The sequence below is a fragment of the Alosa pseudoharengus genome, unplaced genomic scaffold (genome assembly GCF_046254945.1).
Source record: "Alosa pseudoharengus isolate Yale_2024_CS ecotype anadromous, Long Island Sound unplaced genomic scaffold, YU_APseudo_1.1 YU_APseudo_1.1_scf_17, whole genome shotgun sequence".
NCBI lineage: Eukaryota > Metazoa > Chordata > Actinopteri > Clupeiformes > Clupeidae > Alosa > Alosa pseudoharengus.
In genome coordinates this window covers 4,226,251-4,248,030 of record NW_027468640.1, presented here as the reverse complement: position 1 = coordinate 4,248,030, position 21,780 = coordinate 4,226,251, and the positions used below count along the sequence as shown (strand labels likewise).

Here is a 21,780-nt window from a genome sequence, read left to right as displayed (position 1 = left end):
GAGCGTCCACATACAAGACGTGGCATATTGTCTGTGGTGTCGTCTATCTATGACCCTTTGGGTTTTCTTGCACCATTTATCTTACCTGTTAAAAGGATGCTGCAGGAGATGTGCAGGCTGAACATCAGCTGGGATGCTGGCATACCTCGTGTCTTCTCAGAACAGTGGTCCAAATGGCTGGCTAATCTCCATCACATCACTGAGCTCACAGTGGAACGGTGCATCAAGCCAAAAGACTTTGGAACACCTATTCACCTGCAGATGCATCACTTCTCCGATGCTAGTGAGTATGGCTACGGAACTGTATCATATCTGAGGATGGAGAATGAGAGAAACCATGTCAGTGTTGCTTTTATCTTGGGCAAGGCCAGGGTCGCTCCTTTAAAGCAAACAACAATTCCTCGTCTCGAGCTAACTGCCGCTGTCCTGGCTGTCCGGGTGGACAAGATGCTGAAGAGGGAGTTGCAGCTGGATCTACACCCATCAGTATTCTGGACAGATAGCACAACCGTTTTAAAGTATATTGGAAATGAGACCAGGAGGTTTCATACATTTGTGGCTAATAGGGTGGCTGTAATCAGAAATGAAACGGATGTTGCACAGTGGAGACATATTGGCACAAGACTGAATCCAGCAGATGAGGCATCCAGAGGTCTAAGTGCTGAAGAATTCTTTGCATGCGAGAGGTGGCTGAAGGGACCACAATTTCTCTTGAGGGGGAAAGCGGAATGGCCTAGGACAATCATGGAACAATCTTTGATTCCTGTGGATGACCATGAGGTGAAGAAAGACCCGCTCGTGAATGCTTTTGTCTCCCATAGTCCACTGAATGCAACAAAGGTGTTTTTAAGTTACTTCTCAGATTTTAAGAAGCTGAGAACGTCTGTGGCATGGATGCTCAGACTTAGAGATGTACTTCTAACATTGTCCCAAAGGAGAAAGGTTCTTGAAGCCTCTGGAAGCATTGGCCATAACAATGGAGGCCGAAGAAACAATCACCTTCATGCCGAGATGCAACAGAAAAGGTTGGCACTTTGTGGACAGTCACGGACAACAGGTGACCTTGAGAGGGCAGAAGGTGCCGTTATCAGCTTTTCCCAGCAAGAGAGGTTTTCTGATGAGATGGCTGTTTTGAAAGACGGAGGATCTGTCAAACGAAACAGCGACCTCTACAAGCTGGACCCAGTGTTAGAGGACGGATTGCTGCGGGTGGGAGGAAGGCTGAGTAGGGCTGCTATGCCTGAAGTGGAAAAGCATCCTGTCATTCTTTCCAAAGAGCAACATGTGTCCAAACTCCTCTTGAAGCATATCCATCAACAGCTGGGTCACGCAGGTAGAAATCACATGCTTTCTTCTCTCAGGAAGCGATACTGGATTACTCATGCCAATTCTGCCTGCAGGAAGGTCATCTCTGAGTGTGTAGTGTGTCGCCGCCTCCAAGGAAAGACGGGGGAACAGAAAATGGCCGACCTACCAGTAGAGAGAATTGTGCCAGACTTACCTGCTTTCACAAATGTGGGCGTTGACTACTTTGGGCCAGTGGAGGTGAAGAAAGACCGGGGCAGAGTGAAGCGCTACGGTGTCCTCTTTACCTGCATGGCAAGTAGGGCAGTTCATCTTGAAGTTGCTTATGCTTTAGACACTGACTCATGTATAAATGCAATTCGCCGTTTCATGTGTCGCAGAGGTCAGGTGACACACCTGACATCAGACAATGGCACTAACTTCATAGGAGCTGAGAGGGAGTTAAGGGAAGCCATTGCTGAGTTAAACCACCAGAAGATTCAGCATACCTTACTGCAGAGTAGTCTAACATGGTCCTTTAACCCTCCAGCCGGCTCTCACCATGGGGGCGTTTGGGAACGGCTTATTCGTCTTGTGAAAAGGGTCCTCTCTTCCACGCTCAGACTCCAAACATTGGATGATGAGGTCTTTCATACTATTCTTTGCGAAGTCGAAGCCATTCTCAATAGTCGTCCAATCACAAAGGCCTCTGATGATGCAAATGACCTTGAAGCACTTACACCCAATCACATCCTGCTCTTAAAGTGGAAATGAAGCAGTGAGAACTGTGACCATTTTTTGGTTGCTTTTTCATTTTTGAAGATACATGGATTTTCATTAAATCTGAAATTCAAGTAGTTTCACTGGAAAATGACATGTCAATAACGACTTTCGCCACTAGGGCGCGGCCATGTTTTAAAAATGCAGGCGCTACGTCATCAGAATGGTTAGCGTTTGTTCGTGGATGTTTTATCCATTAGCGGACGTTCACTTTATTTCAATATGCCTACGCAAATTCTGTTTATGTTTGTTTTTGTGTTTGTACAAGAACAAGGGCCGCTGTAATGGAGCCTGTAGGCCTATCAGAGACAGTACTTAATTAGATTTAACTTCAGTCGCAATAATGTGTTTGGATGTTCTCGCACAACTTGTTGATTACCGCGACCTGAAAATGCAGTTGCATCGTTGATGAATTGGTGAATAAACTCGGGGGAGCGAACTTCTCATGTGTGAGTAAGAGGTTTCTTTTTGTGATTGATTGGTATCAATGATTGCATTTGTTTCACTCAAGTAGTAGTGGAAACTATTTGCAGAGGCTTGCGAACCTGGTGAGAACCTGTTGTGGGTACGCTAGCCTACGCCTGACTTGTGTAGGCTACTCTGAAGTAGCCTAGGTCTGTGATACAGGCATGGTTTTGTGGGTAGACGTTGTTTATGGACTGTAAGGCGTCTGAGTTTTATTTGTTTATGTAAGCTAACATAAAATAACATGCTGTTCAATTTAAGTAAATAAATGCACAGATGTGCCGCTTGTAGCCACCATAGATGTTAGGGTTCATGCTATGCTAGTTACAGTATGTGCTTGTTATGTTATGCTATGCTAGTACTGTATCGCAGCTTCTACCATGATAATACATTGCAGAACAACTGAGTATGGGTGTAGAAATTAGTGTAGTCTCAGGTGATCAGTGTAGTCCCCTAGCCTACCCCCTCTGCACAACCTATCAAGAGTGTGTTAGTTGGTTAACTGCTGTTTATTGGGCGTTTCAGTGTTTCGGCTCGGATGTCCCTCAGCGACCGCATTGCAACCTCCAACGTCTCGCTTTAATGACAGCATTTGGCACGTAGGATTGGACGTGATATATCTGTTATTTTGGATGAGATGTCCCAGGTTCATTTCCTGGCAGCAGACACTCTCCATGTGTGCCATGTCAGTGAACATGCGCTGAACTGTGCGCTCAGATACACCTCTCTCTCGATCATCTATTTCTCCTCCATAGTCAGGCTCTGGGGGCACTAAAACTCCCACTGCACTTACTGGCTCAAAAGCATAGGATGCCTGTCCTCATTGGTGGGTCTATCCCATTCGTCCATATCCATTTTGTTGAGGCAGTAAGCTAACTGTGAGGCTATGACAGCCGCTCGTAGACAGTAAAAGCCGCTATGTAAACAGCATAGAATGTTGTACCAACCATTCTTGTGATGTCATCATTTTCTGAAAACAAAGATGGCGGCGCACAGCTGAAATTAATGCAACTTGTTTGTGCTTTATTCTGAATAACAGGTCATATTTCTGACTTTATTTGTATTTAAGGTATATTTAAATATTTAACTAGTGCTATAGACTTCTGTTTTATTTGACTGCTTCATTTCCACTTTAAAGTCAAAGCCACACTTCTCTCCTGGACTCTTTTGTAAGGATGACCTGTACATGAAGAGAAGATGGAGGCAGGTGCAGTTCCTATCTGACCTCTTTTGGAAGCGCTGGGTGAGGGAATACTTACCGCTACTCCAGGAGAGACATAAGTGGACGAGACCAAAAAGAAGCTTTTCCATTGGAGACATTGTGGTTGTAATGGATCCTGTTGCTCCACGAGGGTCCTGGCTGATGGGAAGAATTACTCAGACGTATCCCGATAAAAAAGGTTTTGTCCGCTCAGTTCAGCTGAAGACAAAGACTGGTCAGCTGGACCGGCCTGTAACGAAGATCTGCTTATTGATGGAAGCTGAAGTGTCATAGACGAGGTCCCGACTAGTTGACTGGCCATAGATGACCTGAATAGATGACCTGCCCACCGATGTCCTAGGCTCAAGAAAAAAAGATTCACTTAGATTAGCTCTGCACAAATGGCTCCTTTAGTTTAAATTAGATAATTTGGGTAATTGTGGTTAAAGTAAATATTCACAATTATGGGGCCGGGGTGTAGGAGCCATTTATATCCACTTTTAGTTAGGTTAATTTAGTTATTACTTATTTTAGCCACTTGGGGGAGTATTGCACTGGGTGTGGCACGTCACGGGAAATTAGGTATATTTACAGGTGTGGCAATCAGTTAGGCAAAGGTGTGGATGGCGGGGAACACACGGTTCTTACCGTAGCCGTGAGCACCCACTCCACCGACAGCACGCCACAGGAATTTATTTTAGCACAACAGCACCTTTTTAATCAGCACTGGGCAAAGTACCATTTTATGTATTTGATACATTCATAGTAAACGGGAACACCACCCAAAGAGAGCCAATGCCTGGACCTAGGATTCTTGCTACGCGTTGAGAACACCATGCCATCCATGCCGAGGCTTATAGGATAGCCTCCACAGACAATGTGTTCAAACGGAAAACGAGCCATATTTCATTTAATTTAGCCCTCAAAAGTAGAATGGTGTGTTGTTTCATTATCATGGACTATCAGTTTAACAGCAAGAATTCTCCATTACAACCAAATAGCCTACAAAGGGGCGATTTTGCTTTATTAACAACAGGTGAACCAGAAACATGCATTGTGTAACGTTAACTGGTTAGATCAAGCTCGACATCCTCATCTCAAATATAGGATACTGCCCAGATAGCAAGCAGCTATCGGACCACTGGTAGATAGGCTAGCAGCTACTTGTCAGCAACCCGCGATGGTAATGTTAGGCCACCGGCAGTCCGCTGTATAAATGAATAAAGAAAAGGTTGTCAAATCTGAGGCTCGTTAGCCCAGCGGACCGCGGTAGAACCGATGTGCAAAAACTCAGCGGTCCGCCGGCGACAGCGAAACCGGTGGGCCGCCGCCAGCCTCTTGCCATCTGGGTGGTTAACTTTGCTGGCTAGCTAGCCAGCTAGCTAGTTCCTATCTGACGAACGAGTAGTGTGACAACAGCGTTCTTATGGAAACGTTGGTGCTGTTGCGAGTTGCTGCACTGGTTTGAATCCACAGTTTACGTGTTGAATTACTCAATAAAACGTGTTTTGCAGTAAGTTGCTGGTTTGTAGAATGTAGCACTAGCAGCTCGCCCAGTCTCGTTGCGAGTCCTGGCTCTCTCTGCCGAGTCCGACGACTGCCTCCCTCCCTCCTCTCGCCGCCAGCAATTTTAAACTGCGTGACGTAATACAAAAAACATGGCTGACTTGGATGTGGGCTGGGCTTGATGTCAAGCCCCGCCTTCCCGCAGGCTGCAGCGAGATGCTCCTCGATATCTGGTGCGTTAGTTTCGTGGAAGTATAGGCTACAGGTGGAAAGCTACACAAACATTGAAAACTGGCTAACAAGATGGACACTGTCCAAAAGGCCTAATTAAAGCGATCGAAGAGGAGAAGCGAGAGAAACAGAGCGGGAGAAAGGTAGCAATGAGGATGAGGAGGTGGGGGCAGAATGATGTATGCGGAGGTGGCTACAGAGCGCAGGGTAAAAAGAAAGGACAAGACAGAAAAGACTGCGCGAAGAAAACAAAAGTATGATGAGGCATATAGGCCTAGGCTTCTCGTGGATTTGGAGACAGACTCCCCAAAGCCACAGTGCATGGTTTGCAGTGAGGTGCTATCTAACCAGTCTAATGTTGTTCTCCACAATGTTTTTTTAGCGTGAGAGCTCATAGACCAGTAGCACATTTTGATTTTGTTATTTGTTATCATGTAGAGCTAATTAAACATGATGCCTGGAATGCGTCAACAGAATGTCTTACTTTTTTATGTGTCGGATGGTGGGGGTACGCGAGCCGAGTCAGGATGTAAAAGGTGGTCCGTGGGAAAAAAAGTCTGCCGTAGCATAATGTTCAAAACATCATCAGAGTAGGCTTAGGCTAGCCTAAGCTAAATTGTTCAAACCATATTGTTTCAAAATTCAAAACAAACTAATAATAGCCTAAAATGTGTAAATGAATTGCAATGCATGCTGGGAAGCAAAAGGGCAATTTCATGCAAAGGTCATCCTTACCATGGAAAAAAAAAGTTGTGCATATGCAAATAGAACTGTTGTTAAAATCTTCATTTAGGTCTATATTTTATTGTTTGTAACTGATCTGATTGAATTTGATGGAGCATGACACTCTTTTCACATCATAAATACGGTGTGCAACCATACCTGAAACAAAATTTTTCACATGGTAATATTATACATATTTAAAAAGTGGATAAATGGACCCAAGGTTCAAACAAATTGTCTCATTTGACAAATTCCACATTGACAAGGGAATGGTAGAGCAATGTCTATGCTCAGCTTGCCTTTAAGAGCACAACTCCTTACATTTGTAAGGCTTTTGTTTTTAAGTCAGCAAGTTCCATGGCCATGTCACATCCATAACGTTTTATAGGAAAAGTTTATGCTACACATACAGTGTTGATGCGACAATGTCCATAGTGTCTGTGCACAGCTGATTTATATCAATGTAAAGTGTGATGACCAAATTGTGCCCCTTTCTTACTTTTAAAACCTTTAATGGTGCGTTATGGATGTGACGTTATGGGTGTTACATTATGTAAATTTACAAGACTGGAGACTTTATTATACCTCAAAGCCGATAAAACGTCTGTTCTGGTGGCATGTCAGTTTCAATGCATTTCACCTTAGTGTTTACAATTGACATTTCAAAGATTATTAGTTTGATCAAAACCACAGGGAGGCCTCGCCTAAGCATTAGCAAAACAAACATAATATTAAAATACCTCCAGTGATTAGCCTAGCCATAGCCTATTTTCAAGTGGCCTAATAAAAATCTGAAAATCTGAGCGATTATCTTCCCGTAACTGTCATACTGTTGTACAGTAACTGGATTATCGTGTTAGCTGGTGAAGATGGCTGACTTTGCAGCTGGAGTTAACATAGCAACCTCCTTCTGTTGCAGATCTGTTCAGCCTGCCGTTCACGTCTGCTTAACACGCGATATGCCAGCATTTGAAGTGTCAGGTCCTCTGTAATTAATACCAAAGTCCTTTTAGGCAAGTCCCTCCACTCGGCGGCCATATGACAACGCTTTATGGGCACTCGTCGAGCATCCTATTCAGCAGAAATGCGCATGCGCAAGGCTTCACGACACCAATCTTGCTCCAGCGGCGAGATCACAACACATGATTGGCACGATGTCTTCACATCACACCACATGATTGGCTCAATGTATTCATTTTGCCGAGGAAGGGGTGGGATATGTGTAGACAACGGCCATATTGGCGTGACAAACTAGCCCCATGCATTTCTATGGAGTGCTGTGTCTCCATATTAGAAAGTCTCTGCTAATACTCACAGAGTAACATGAGTAACGGCAGCAATAAACTAGATGTACCGCATAGCGGTATAAAATATGACCGCCTCTCAGTCCTGCATATTCTCTTCGCAAAAATAAATCACGCTTAATTCAAGTCAATTCAAGTCAAAGTCAATTTGTCTCCATCTCCTACTCCTGCAACTCATGTGCATTGATGACGGTAAAAGAAAAAAATTAATTCCTTTTTATATTTTAAATGACTTGTCCTTGTTGTCCTGATTCTTCCTGTGGATCTTAGTGGGCACTGAGGAAGCAATACTTTCATTGCTAGTTTTTCATGATTACTATTTCAATTCTTTCATATCAAAATTCACTACTTAATTATGTGTTTTATGTAGTTTGTCGAGGACTGGTTCAGACACGTCACATCCATAACGTGAAACCGTCACATCCATAACGCCAGTTTTTCCTACATAATGCATTACGAAAATGAGCATAGTTTCAAAAACACACTTTTTGTGTTCATTCAAGTCTCCTTCATGCTGCATATATCATAGTTTCGGCAGTTTCCTTCAAAATTCAGGTTTGTAGAAAACCTGTAATCTCTCACAAAAGTGTGTCCATTTCATGTCACATCCATAACGCTGATAAAATGGCTTGTATTCTTAGGATGAAATTTATTATATGCAATTTGAGGATTTCTCAGTATTCAGAGGACAGAGGTTACATTAAAATGTATGCAAATTAATTCACTGATACTAATTTTGCCCCCACTTTAAGGCATTTTGTTTACCAATATGAGTCCAATTGTCACATCCATAACGCTGGAACTGCCCAAAACTCAACATGAAAGAAAGTACATGACATATAACTAGAATGCATTGAAGTTATATCCACTCTAAGGCGTTTTCTTGAACCTGTGATCAAACAGGGACAGCCTAAAAATAGATGTAAGCCTATCTTCCTGGAACATTGCAGATACATTTTTTTATAGTTTTCTCTAGGCTATGAATGCTCTTTGTAGCCAACGTTAAGCTGAAAGGAATAGATTCCAGATGTTTCTACTCCACATCCAGCTCTTTCAACTCCGCTGCCATGTGTGTACTTAATAAACAAACGTCCCCTTGATGTCCCCGGTATAACGTTATTGTCGGGCCCACACAAGGACGTCCTTAGGACGTCTTTGAAATGACAAAATGCGAATGTCATCCGAGAGACCTAACGGTGACGTCCCCAGAAAGTCCGGCACCGGACGTCGCACAATAACCAAAGGATAACTTGCTCCGGACGTCAATAACTTTAACGGAACGCCCGCTAGAGAACATGACGTTGGGGACCAATCGGGGACGTCGTGAATGTCCGCATAAGGTCCAGGGGACGTCCTGTGTTTGTCGGGTATTTACTGTGGGGGCATGAACATGAGCCCCCATGTTCATACCCCCAGAGGGTAGCGCTGTAGTTGCCTAGCTGCTTTAGCTGTTGGAACTAGCAACTCGAGCTAGGTAAAACGGATTTGTTTTAGTTTTTTTCATACTGACAGTACTTGCGGTGACCTTGAGAAACGGAGATATATGTGAAAAATCATCAGAATTCTCCTTCAAACTTTCATATGTTCATATGTTACTGTTATGCTTATATGTTTATATGGGAACTATTTTTAGTTATATTGAAGGGGCTACTTTTCTGTTGTGTGTATGATACAAATGATACTTGCTACTGAGCAACGCATTGATACAAACAGGTTGATAAGTAGCCTAGCAGAAGTGAAATGTAATGAGAATGTTGATAGTCGTTAACTTTACTTTGGTGTCCGTGGATTTACCCTTTTATGACAGTTAATTATATATGTTTGGTGTGTGAACAACACAAGACTTTTGAGGACAAAATATTGGGCTTAGGGGAACACTGAAGAACATTTTCTGCCATTTTATTGATTAAACAATTAATTGATTAATCAAGAAAATAGCCAACAGATTAATCAACTATAAAAAATAATCCTTAGTAACAGCCCTATCACATTGTGCAGTAGTTTGGGGGCAGTCGTGGCCTACTGGTTAGCACTTCGGACTTGTAACTGGAGGGTTGCCGGTTCGAATCCTGACCAGTAGGCATGGCTGAAGTGCCCTTGAGCACCTAAACCCTCACGCCACTGTTGTTGCAGGCAGCTTACTGCGCCGGGATTAGTGTATGCTTCACCTCACTGTGTGTTCACTGTGTGCTGAGTGTGTTTCACTAATTCATGGATTGGGATAAATGCAGAGACCAAATTTTCCTCACAGAATCAAAAGAGTGAGGATCACCATATACTTAGTTTATAAATAAAGATTTAGAGGATCACCATAAAATATTGTGAAACATGTCAACCCCATAAAATATTGTGAGACATTTAGGATATATCAACTCGATGATTGGGTGTATTTTTGTACCACAGGTCATTTCATCATGACAGACCTCCATCACCTGTGCCCACTTGTGTGTCTATGAAGAGTGACCAGTCAGAGGATCGCCCCATAAACTTCAAACATGACGATGTCAAAGATGGATCAAGGCAAGTCCATAAAACACCCACAGAATCAGTACTCTGTGACTGGATGGTTGACATGTTCACAGTTTACAGTATACTGGAATCAAACAGTAGGCTAATCAATAGATCAATATTTGTCGTTTTCCATGGTCTGTGGTAATCTATATATTTTGTACTGCACTGCCCCCTGCAGGCCCTGAAGAGCAATGTCACGTCATGTTATTTGGATGTGGAGTTGAGAATTCATATTAGCTTTAATATTGTTTTGCTTTACTTGCTCTTATGGCAACTAACTAAATATGTGTGGTGGGGGACAAAACAAGGCATTTTGAGGACAAAATATTGGTCTTTGGGGAACACTGATAAACACTTTGTCTTCATTTTCTTACATTTAATCAATTAAACAACAAATCGATTATCAAAGAAAATAAATCAACAGATTAATCAACTATGAACATAGTCATTGGTAGCAACCCTATCACATTGTGCAGTATTTTATGAACAATCAAATTTTTTAGAGGATCAGCATAAAATATTGTGAAACATGTCAACTTCATAAAATATTGTGTTATGTCAACTCCATGATTGGGTGTATTTTTATACCACAGCTCATTCCATCATGAGAGGCCTCCATCACCTGTGCCCACTTGTGTGTCCATGAAGAGTGACCGATCAGAGGATCGCCCCATAAACTTCAAACATGATGAGGTCACAGATGGATCAAGGCAAGTCCATAAAACACTCACAGAATAAGTACTTTGTGACTGGATGGTTGAAATGTTCACAGCATATCTTACAGTGTAATGTAAACACACAGTAAGCAATGTAATGCCTGTGCAATTCACTTGTTACATTTACAAAGCCACTTCTAGAAAAATGGATGCATGTTGAACTAAATATCCATGATTCTGCTGTTTTAATGAGCTGAACAACCTATGAAGCACTTGAATCTGGGTGGCTAAACATGTGAAAAAACCTTCAATGACCCCACACACCCAGAAGTAGGCTACTTGCAAAAGTAACTGCAAGCCAATCACTGATGTAAAGTTGATTAGTGATTGGATGAAAGCATTACCAGTTATTAATGAATCACATACCTTTCTACATCTGCATGGTGCATCTGTCTGTGTACATCCATTCATCTATTTAAATGTATGTATTTGGAATACAAAGAACATCCCAGTTCCACATTTTTGGTACATGCCTCCCCCCAACAAACCAAACAATAGTGATAATAAAGATGATGATAAACAAAAGCATAAACTGCAAAAGACAAAGTTAAAATAAGTATAAGAATAATTTTAGCAAAATATAAGAGGCATCCCTCACCTGTACGAGTGGGGCTTGGCAGGAAGATCATCTGTAGAGTAATTGGTGAAAATGGGATGAAATGTATGGCCTGTGAAATTACACAACACAAAATGGCAGCCATATGAGTTAGGTTGACATGACTTGTTTCAATGGTCAGTCACTTGCCAAAAAGGTTATGTACTGCAGTGCAACCTTGCCGTCAAATTATGCGTAATGTGTGTGCTTTCTTCAAACTGGGTCACTGACCCCATACCAACTTTGTTTTTGATACATCCAAGTGTTATTGGCCAGAATATTAGAAGGTTTTACTGTGGAATTGGGGCTGCCATAAATTCCAACGACAGAAGAACTGTGGGGATCATTTTTACCCACTAAGACTTGCATACACAAGTAATGTAAATAAATGTGTGGTTTGTTGTGCCTTAAATACTCAGTGGCCAAATGGAAGGATGTAAACCAGATGCTCTCAGTGGCCAGTTTACCGAGGGGGACCTCAAGCACATATTCCAGGTTTGGATACAGCCATATCATAATGCACTGAGACACTGTTTACATTAATACATTAAATGTGAAAAACCGCACACTCAAGCTTTTACTCATAGTTTATATTTTATTGGTAACAGCGGACATGGTCCAATAAAGTATAAACTTCATGAGTAAAAGCTTGGGAGTTCCATTTTTCAAGTTTTATTTGATATTAATTTTAACCCGTACCCGAAGTCGCTGTGTTTTTGGGAGTTGAGTGCACCTGCTTCACCACTTCACCACATGTATACCATTTGATAGTGATGGTTTCAGGATTAATATTAACTCTTTATCAGTTGTTGTGTATAGACAATATTTTACATTACATTTTTCTTATGCACATGATTAGGGTTAAGATAATAATTAGTACCATCAGTAGTACAGGACAGTAACAATATGGTCTTATTCAAAACCTGGGTATTGTAATGGGAAGTGTAATCAGATATTTGTATACCAGGTGCTTGAGGAGAAGATCATCGACTTTGTGAAGAATGAGCTGAAGAGATTCAAGAAGATTCTGAGTCCAGATTACCAAGAAAACTTTGAGGGTAAAGAGCAGGATGAGAGTGATGCCAGAGAAGGGGCTCTCAAGATGGCACTGCACTTCCTGAGGAACATGAATCAGAACAATATTGCTGACAAACTGCAAGAAAGTAGGAAATGTTTCTTTATCTGTATTTGCAATGGTTGTCATCAATAAGTTACATTAGAGAAACATCGGAAATATCAGTATATGTGTCAATGTCTTGCATTATATTGTGAAAGAGATTAACTGGATATCTTTGGTGTTGGTGGCTTGCTAAACATGATTATATTGCATTATGTTTTATGTTTTTGTGAATTAGATGAACAGGATGTAGTTTGTCAAACTCAGCTGAAGAACAATCTCAAGAACAAGTACCAGAGTGTGTTTGAAGGAATACCCAAGCAAGGGAGCTCTGCTCTGCTGGAAAAGATCTACACAGAGGTCTATATCACAGAGGGAGGAAGTGGGAAAGTAAATGAGGAGCATGAAGTCAGGCAGATTGAGTCCATATCCAAGACACCAGCTGGACAGGAGACACCAATCAAATGCAGAGACATCTTTAAGCCCTTACCTGGCCAAGACCAGCCAATCAGAAGTGTGATCACAAAGGGAGTAGCTGGCATTGGCAAAACCGTCTCAGTTCAAAAGTTCATCCTGGACTGGGCTGAAAGAAAAGAAAACCAGGATGTCCACTTCATATTTCCACTGCCTTTTCGGGAGCTCAACCCCTTGAAAGACAAAAAGTTTTCTTTGAGGAAACTCCTCCATTTCTTCTCTGAAATGAAGCAGTTAACTTTTCCCAGCCAGGAGAAGTACAAAGTGTTGTTCATCTTTGACGGACTTGATGAGTGTCGACTCCCACTAGACTTCCAGAAAAATGAAGTCTTGACTGAAGTGACAAAGGCGAGTTCATTGGATGTTCTCCTGACAAATCTCATCCAGGGTAATCTGCTTCCCTCTGCTCTGCTTTGGGTCACTTCTCGACCAGCAGCAGCCAATCAAATCCCTCCTGACTGTGTTGATCGGGTCACAGAAGTACAAGGATTCAGTGACCCACAAAAGGAGGAGTACTTCAGGAAGAGAATCTGTGATCAGACTATTGCCAACAAAGTCTTCTCTCACATCAGATCATCAAAAAGCCTCCACATTATGTGCCACATACCAGTGTTTTGCTGGATTGCTGCTACTGTGCTTGAATTTCTTCTTAAGACTGAAGGATGCAAAGAAGTTCCAAAGACTTTGACAGAGATGTACACATATTTACTTGTTTTTCAAACCAAGCAGAGGAGTCTGAAGTTTGAAGGAGTTTATGACACAGATCCACAGTGGAACCAGGCTAGTCTCCTTGCTCTTGGAAAGTTGGCCTACGAGCAGCTGGAGAAGGGCAATCTAATCTTTTATGAAAACGACCTGAAAGAGAGTCATATTGATGTCACAGAGGCAGCAGTACACTGTGGCATTTGCACCCAGATCTTTCGAGAAGAGACAGGCCTTCATCAGGAAAAGTTGTACTGCTTTGTGCATCTGAGCATCCAGGAGTATCTTGCTGCTTTGTATGTGATGCTGATGTTTAGAACTGAAAGGATGGATCTCATAACCCCAAAGCAAGCCACCAGAACTGTCATTCAGCTTCTGATTCAACGACCAGCGAACAAATCCATGACCACCTTACATAAGAGTGCTGTGGACAAAGCCTTGAAACATGAAGATGGGCGCTTTGATCTTTTCCTCCGTTTTCTTCTTGGCCTCTCTCTGGAATCCAACCAGAGACTCCTACGTGGCCTACTGCAGAGAGTACAAGATGAGGGCAAAGAGGAAATTGCCAGTTACATCAAGGCAAAGATCCGGGAGATTCCATCATCAGAAAGAGTTATCAACCTCTTCCACTGTCTGAATGAAATCAATGATCACTCCTTAGTGAAGGAGGTCCAAAGCTTCCTGAGTGCAGGGACACTTTCTGAAGCCAAACTGTCATCCACACAGTGGTCAGCTCTCGTGTTTGTGCTTCTGACATCAGAAGAAAAGCTGGATGTGTTTGACTTGGAGAAGTACATCAGGTCTGATGAATGTCTCCTAAGGCTGCAGCCAGTAGTGGAAGAATCCCAAAAAGCTCTGTGAGTAAAATAACAATTTGTTTTTACTGAAAATGAGAGAGTGATGGCATTGATTAAGAAACACGACTACACTATGTACTTATGGCATCAAACACATTTCCAGAGAGTCTAGTAACTGATGGAATGTTTTTCCCCTTAAGGCTCAACAGCTGTAGGCTCACTGAGAGGAGCTGTGCAGGTCTGGCATCTGTTCTCGCCAAAGCATCTTCAAAACTGAAACATCTGGACCTCAGTGACAACAGTATTGGAGATACTGGGGTTCAACACTTGTGTAGTGGACTGGGTAACCCAAACTGTGCACTGGAGACACTCAGGTAAGACATTTTAATATTTCTTAATGATCCAGTCTATGGCTTCATTTGTGAAGTATGATGCATGTGTCCATTGTGTGGGTTGGGGGTGTCTTACCATCGTAGCAGCAGTGATGTTGCACATGGCAGTCTGGTGGGAGTGTGCAGTGGGATCTTGCCCTTCTGCTCCCTGTCTGTTCTCCCCAAGCTCCCCACAGAACACCTGTGTGCAGAGCCGGCCCAAGCCCTCATGGGGCCCTGGGCAAAAGTTTGATTAAATCAAATCAAATTGATTTTGGGGCCCACCCACAACGATAGCACCATCAATAATATATTGTCAATGCCTGATTATTCTGATCATTCACACCAGTGACCATCCAAGACCCCCCCCCCCCCCCTACACACACACACACACAGACACACACCTCCTAGGACACTTAGTATACATTTCAGTATCCCATAATAGGTCTAATCAGTTGCTGGCTTCATTTGTGCAGGCAGTGTAGCTCCCCAGTCAAACTCCCCACCTGCCTGCCTCGTAATAGTGCTGACACACACACACACACACACGCACACACACACACCTTAACACACATTAGCTCAAACAAAAACTATGGATGTGAAAACACCCTACATCAAATCCTTTTTACTCAATATACTAAACTACAGTATTACAGGGGGAATTCTACCTAAAAACTTGCTGCCTATATATCCTTTAGATATACTTGGAAAACTACATATTGTGTGTTTTCTGGTGCATTGACTAAATACTCCTTTCTTTCTAGGCTATCTGACTGCAGTATCACAGGGAAGGGATATGCTAGTCTGGCTTCAGCCCTGAGGTCAAATCCCAATTACCTCAGAGAGCTTGACCTCAGAGGAAATGATCCAGGGAAATCTGGAGTCAAACTGCTTTTAGACCTAAAGGACGATCCACAGTGTACACTGACAAATGTCCAGTAAGTATTTTTCTGTGGACGGTCTGTTGCAGTTGGCTTCTTATTGGGATGGAAACTCCTTGTATAGAGATTCAGTTGGGCTCTATTGACCAGACATGAACATAATATTTGAAAGCACCAGATAAGTTAAGTCCCTGCAGAGAAAACTGAATCTGTAAGAACTGCAGCATCAGGCCAAGCAGGTAAAATAATCACAAACACAAAAATGGGTAGCAATGCATCCTTCCCCCTGATAAAAAGGTCATCATTTTATAATTGCTTGAATGCCTGACTTGCCAATGTTTTTTAGTTTTTTATGCCCACGTCAGTGATGTTTATGTCAGCTGAGATAAAAGGTTGCTTGTCCTCCTTATTTGTCCAGGTTCCTGAAAAGTAGTGCTGCTGAGGAAGCCTGTGCTGCTGTGGCTTCAGCTGTGGGTTCAAACCCCTTACTCATGACTGAGCTGGATCTGAGTGGGCGCATACCCGGAGTCTTGGGAGTGACTCAGCTGTGTGCTTTACTGCAGGATCCACTCTGCACACTGCACACATTAAGGTTAGTGGATGTTGCTGCATTTACTTTACATGAAACAATAAGGAGGAGGAATGCACACATAAGTAGAGGAAGTACATTTTTTGGTGAAATGACAGACTTAAAGTATTCAGGCATCCTGTACAGCTGACAGGGGCGTAGGACTAAATCCTGGCCTCTATGCATAAGCAGTCCTGATAGGCCCCCCCAGGACCCATCATAGGGTTCATAGGGTAGTAACTATTAAGTGCTCTGCAGCATTGCCCTGACTACTTCCCATTTCCACTGCTGTCCTCTATTCATCCTTCTCACTGTGTTCAGAGCAGCCTTCATATTACCTGCTCTCTTCACTTCCATCACTTTGATCATCCTGTATCACATCTTCTCTATCTACAAGGACAGAACCCTGTACAAGCATGAAGCATATGATACTAGCCTCTTATCCTAGTTATACACACCTTTTAGTTATAGCCTAAAATAATAAACATATGGAACAATGGTAACCCTCCTTACTACACATACACACACACACACACACACACACACACACACACACACACACACACACACACACACACACACAACCCAGATAACTTTTTGGGGGGCCTTCTCTCACTCACTAGAACACATGTATTCACTCCAAAGTCAAATTCCTGTCAAATTCAACTTTATTGTTAATTCTGCCCCTACAGTATGTAACATTTACATTTAGTCATTTAGCTGACACTTTTATCCAAAGTGACTCACAACAATCAGGCTCAATAAAGGTGCAATAAAGGTGCAGTCCCACTAGGATATTGTTAGTGCAGCAATAAGTACGACTCACATAGAATAGAATAACAGTTCAAGTGAAGTCAAGGGAGGGAGAAGAGGGATAGTCAGGATAGGGAGGAAGGTAGAGGGATAGTCAGGATAGGGAGGAAGGTGGTGGGATAGTCAGGATAGGGAGGGAGCAGAGGGATAGTCAGGATAGGGAGGAAGGTAGAGGGATAGTCAGGATAGGGAGGAAGGTAGTGGTGAGTATGTCCAGCTGTTAGCAGCACTAAGAGAGGAGGAACTCTCGGATGAGTTGGGTCTTCAGGAGGTTTTTGAAGATAGAGAGGGATGCCCCTGTTCTGCTAGGAACTGGAAGCACATTCCACCAACGGGAAAACAACGTTGGAACAACATGTGAGAAACGTTTGGATTGCTGTGAGCGTACGGGTGGCAGAGCCAGGTGGCGTTCATTAGAGGAGCGCAGTGGTCAGGAGGTGGCAAGTACGTCCTTGCAGAATCGGTAACAACTTTGTAGACAAGCATCAGCAATTTGAGTTTAATGTGGGCGGCTACAGGTTCTAGCCAGTGAAGCTCAATGAGCAGCGGGGTAACGTGCCCTTTTGGGTTGATTGAAGACCAGGCGCACCACCTACATTTTGGATCATCTGAAAGGGTGTCATAGTGCAGCCTGGGAGGCCTGTCAGAAGGGCGTTACAGTAGTTGACTCACAAGATAATGTTACGCCCGGCTCATGGCACAACACAAAAGAGGCTGACAACAGATTCCAATTATAAATAAATTATATTTATTTAAAGTGATCTAGAATGAATGGATATGTCTAGGGGGTGAAAAATTAAGTGTATGGATGCGTGTTAGTCATATGTAAGTGAGTAGCAGTGGTTTGCAGTGCGTGTGTCAAAAATGTGTCTGAACGATGGGAGAGAGAGAGTGATACAAGGGATGGCGATGATATATAGGCCTACACCGGCGCCAGGTGAGGCCAATCTCCCTTAATTAGTCTCCCCACTGCAAGCCAGCAACCTGCCCGTGTGGCCACCACGGAAAACGGCAGACGGCCCGTAGGGGGAGCAGAGGGGCGTCACACCTCCTTCCCCAAAAAGGTTTCCACCCAGGAAACCTAGGGAAACATCAAGACACAATATCAATAACCAAACAACATTAATAAACAAACAAAAAAGAACCCTCTGTAACCCCATTCTATCTCTGGGTCGTCCCAACACCCGGGCCCTTGGACACTAGGAAGACAAAAGAGAACTGGTCACAAACAACTAGGCCTGTCACGATAACAAATTTTACTGGACGATAAATTGTGTCAGAAATTATTGCGATAAGCGATAATATTGTCGTTCTGAGAATGTTCCTCGGGAAGAGGAAGACGGCCCACTTGTTGTGTTTTTTTTTCCCCAACTGGGAAAACTGCAGCGGATGATTGTGTTTTAAATGCATATGCGTGTTTGTTGTGTTGCCGCTTTTAATTGCGACTGTTTTCCAACAAATGCGACACACCGACTCGCACACGTTCAGTGGTTCACCACGGGCATTCGGTTTAAATCCGAAATGCTCCCACACTGCAGCTGTCGCGTTAGGCTTAGAAACCAATTCCATCTTTTTTGTCTTTATTAGGCGTAGCCTACTCGAACTCGCAACTAGCTTTCTCTCTGCCTAGTGCCTACAGGTATACTTCTCACGCGGCTCTTTAGCTGCACTCTGTGGTAGGCTACGCCAGTAGTCCCGCCTCCCCACACACCATGCGACTGATAAGTGACTGACATGAGGGTTCACTCATCGTTACTCTAAGGACCCGAGAGAGAGAGAGAGAGAGACGAGGAAAACAAACAAGCATGCAAATGGCATTTATCGCGGCCAGAAAAATTATCGAGCTAATTTTAATTATCATGCGATTAATTGATTTATTGAATATCGCGACAGGCCTACAAACAACAAACATGCTTATGCTCGAGAAAGAGCATCCGCAATTACATTTTCAACACCCTTAATGTGCTGGATCTGCAAGGGGTACGGCTGGAGGATTAAGCTCCACCGCATAATCCGCTGATTTGAGTTTCGCATCCTGTCTATAAATACCAAAGGGTTATGGTCAGTGTGAACAATTATAGGACTAGGAGCGGAGCTCAAATAAACCTCGAAGAACTGGACAGCAAGGATGAGTGCCAGTGCCTCCTTTTCCACCGTAGCATAAGCCATTTGGTGGCGCAAGAACTTCTTAGAAAAATAGCATACTGGATGCTCAACACCACTCGGGCTGGTCTGTAATAGGACGGCACCAACCCCATAATCACTGGCATCGACAGCTAATTGGAAAGGCTCACCAAATCTGGGAGCAGCCAGAATCGGTGCGCTAGAGAGGAGGGCCTTAGCAGCCTCAAAGGCCTGCTGAGAGGCCTCAGTCCACAGAAAAGGAACTTTGGCACTCAGGAGGTTGGTCAAGGGTGTAACAACTGTAGCAAAGTTTTGGCAGAACCCCCTATAGTACCCTACCATCCCAAGGAATCGCCGCAACTCACGCCGATTACAAGGGATGGGAAAATTACAAATGGCTTCAACCTTTGCGTCAACAGGTCGAACTTGGCCACGACCAACCACCTTACCAAGGTAAGTAACTGTTGCTTTTCCGAACTCACACTTGGCCAGATTCACAGTAAGGTTGGCCCCGGAGAGACGCTGGAAAAGTTCTCGGATTTTAGCTAGATGTTGCAGCCAGGTGGTGCTAAACACCACCACGTCATCCAAATATGCCTCGCACTCAGTCATTCCTGCCAGGACATGATTGACAAGGCGCTGAAAAGAAGCAGGCGCATTGCGAACTCCAAATGGCATAACTTTGTACTGCAGGAAGTTATCCGGGGTCACGAAGGCAGACAACTCCCTAGCACGGTGTGTTAAGGGCACTTGCCAATAACCCTTCAAGAGGTCAAATTTGCTGACAAACATTGCCGCTCCGACACGATCAACACAGTCATCAATACGGGGAAGGGGAAAACAGTCAGGTTTTGTGACTGAGTTTAGCTTTCGGTAATCCGTACAGAACCTGTGGGTCCCATCCGGCTTACCTACTAACAAACAGGGAGAGCTCCATGAACTAAAACTGGACTCAGCGAAATCATGCTTTAGCAGGTACTCTACCTCCTTCCGCAGAATAGACCTCTTGGTAGGATTCACCCGGTAGGCATGCTGTCTGATAGGCCGTGCTGAACCTACATCAATGTCATGCTCAATGACAGTGGTACGGCTCGGCACATCTGGGAATAGAGATGGAAATTCTTTCACAAGGTCAACAATATCATTCCTCTCCGTGCTAGACAGGTGACATAGATGCTTGTGCAAATCTGCTAGCATCTCAGAGTTACGTAACCGTCCCTCCGTAACCTCACGGGAGGGCACAGTCACATCCTCATCAACATCACAACCATCACAACCCTTCTCCAATGGAGACGACACAGTAAAAGAACCTTGACAGGAGGGAGGACACACAGGAGGAGTCACCAAGCCCACAGGCTTAGAGGAGAAGTAACCCTTCAAAAGGTTGACGTGACAAACCTGCGTCTTCTTTTTCCGGTTAAATAGTTGTGATCAGACAGACATTTAACCACAGTGTAAGGACCAGCAAAACAGGCCTGGAATGAGCTATTGATGATGGGCAGCATGGCTAGCACCCGATCCCCTTTCTCAAAACCCCGCTCTGCAGCTTTACGATTGAAAAGACGTTGTATCTTACACTGTGATCTCGCTAGTGCGTCCCTAGCAGCAGCACGTGCTTGGTAGAGGCGATACCTAAACCCACTGACATAGTCCAACACATTCGCAGGTGGCTGTTTAGTGTTCCACTCATCAGCCAGGATGGCTGTGGGTCCTCGAACAGCGTGGCCAAACACTAACTCGTTAGGACTAAAGCCAAGACTCTCTTGTGCAACCTCACGACTAGCCAACAGCAGCCAGGGGAGACCCTCCTCCCAGTCACTGGAAAGCTCAACACAGAAAGATCGCAACAGGGATTTAAGGGTCTGATGGAATCTTTCAAGAGCCCCTTGACTCTGTGGGTGATATGCACTGGATATGTTATGTCTAGCTTTTAGCTGACGCAATGCTCTAGCAAACTGTTTGGACATGAAGTTTGTCCCTTGGTCTGACTGAATGACACGCGGAATGCCAAAAGTGGACATGAAGCTTGTTAGAGCTCGGAGAACAGCACGAGAAGTGATGGACCCTGAGAGGGTAGGCCGAAGGGTAACGAGTGGACTGACACATGATTGTTAAAAGATAACAGTGACCAGCTCGTGATCGGGGCAATGGGCCAACACAATCAACAAGCAGATATTCAAACGGTGCAGACACAGCAGGAATAGGCTGTAAAGGGGCCACAGGTATCTTCTGGTTGGGTTTGCCAGTCATTTGGCAGGTATGACACTCTTTGATGTACTTTGAGACATCTCGCTTCAACCCAAGCCAGAAGAACCTGCGTGCCACCCGATCATAGGTCTTACGAATACCGGTATGTCCTGCCACCCCATCATGGGAGAGTTTCAAAACCGCCTGTCTAAATTTCAGAGGCACTACCACCTGAACAACTGTATGTATGAAGCCGTCTTTGGTCACAGTCCACTTCCGATATAGCAACCCTTCCTTTAGATAGTAGCAGGAAGCCTCACCTTCACCATCTCCCTCAGGCACCACAAGTGCAAACAATCTCTTAAGATCCCCATCTGCCTTTTGTTCAGCGATGAGATCCTCACGTGAGACCTGGAACAGACTAGATAAG

The 21,780-nt window shown here is 43.8% G+C and overlaps 1 protein-coding gene across 5 annotated transcripts in view; it reads left to right on the top strand.

The window, feature by feature from the left end:
* Nucleotides 1-21,780, top strand: part of LOC143127169 (NACHT, LRR and PYD domains-containing protein 3-like) — a 101,162-nt gene that overhangs the window by 24,391 nt on the left and 54,991 nt on the right. For 4 of the 5 annotated variants that reach the window (XM_076288481.1, XM_076288478.1, XM_076288480.1 and 1 more), the window contains exons 3-10: nt 9,898-10,014; nt 10,599-10,715; nt 11,736-11,811; nt 12,284-12,479; nt 12,672-14,466; nt 14,607-14,780; nt 15,542-15,715; nt 16,077-16,250. In XM_076288481.1, the coding sequence (XP_076144596.1) occupies nt 9,898-10,014; nt 10,599-10,715; nt 11,736-11,811; nt 12,284-12,479; nt 12,672-14,466; nt 14,607-14,780; nt 15,542-15,715; nt 16,077-16,250 (2,823 nt within the window). The remainder of the gene's footprint in view (nt 1-9,897; nt 10,015-10,598; nt 10,716-11,735; nt 11,812-12,283; nt 12,480-12,671; nt 14,467-14,606; nt 14,781-15,541; nt 15,716-16,076; nt 16,251-21,780) is intronic. The other variant, XM_076288479.1, reaches the window with a different exon arrangement.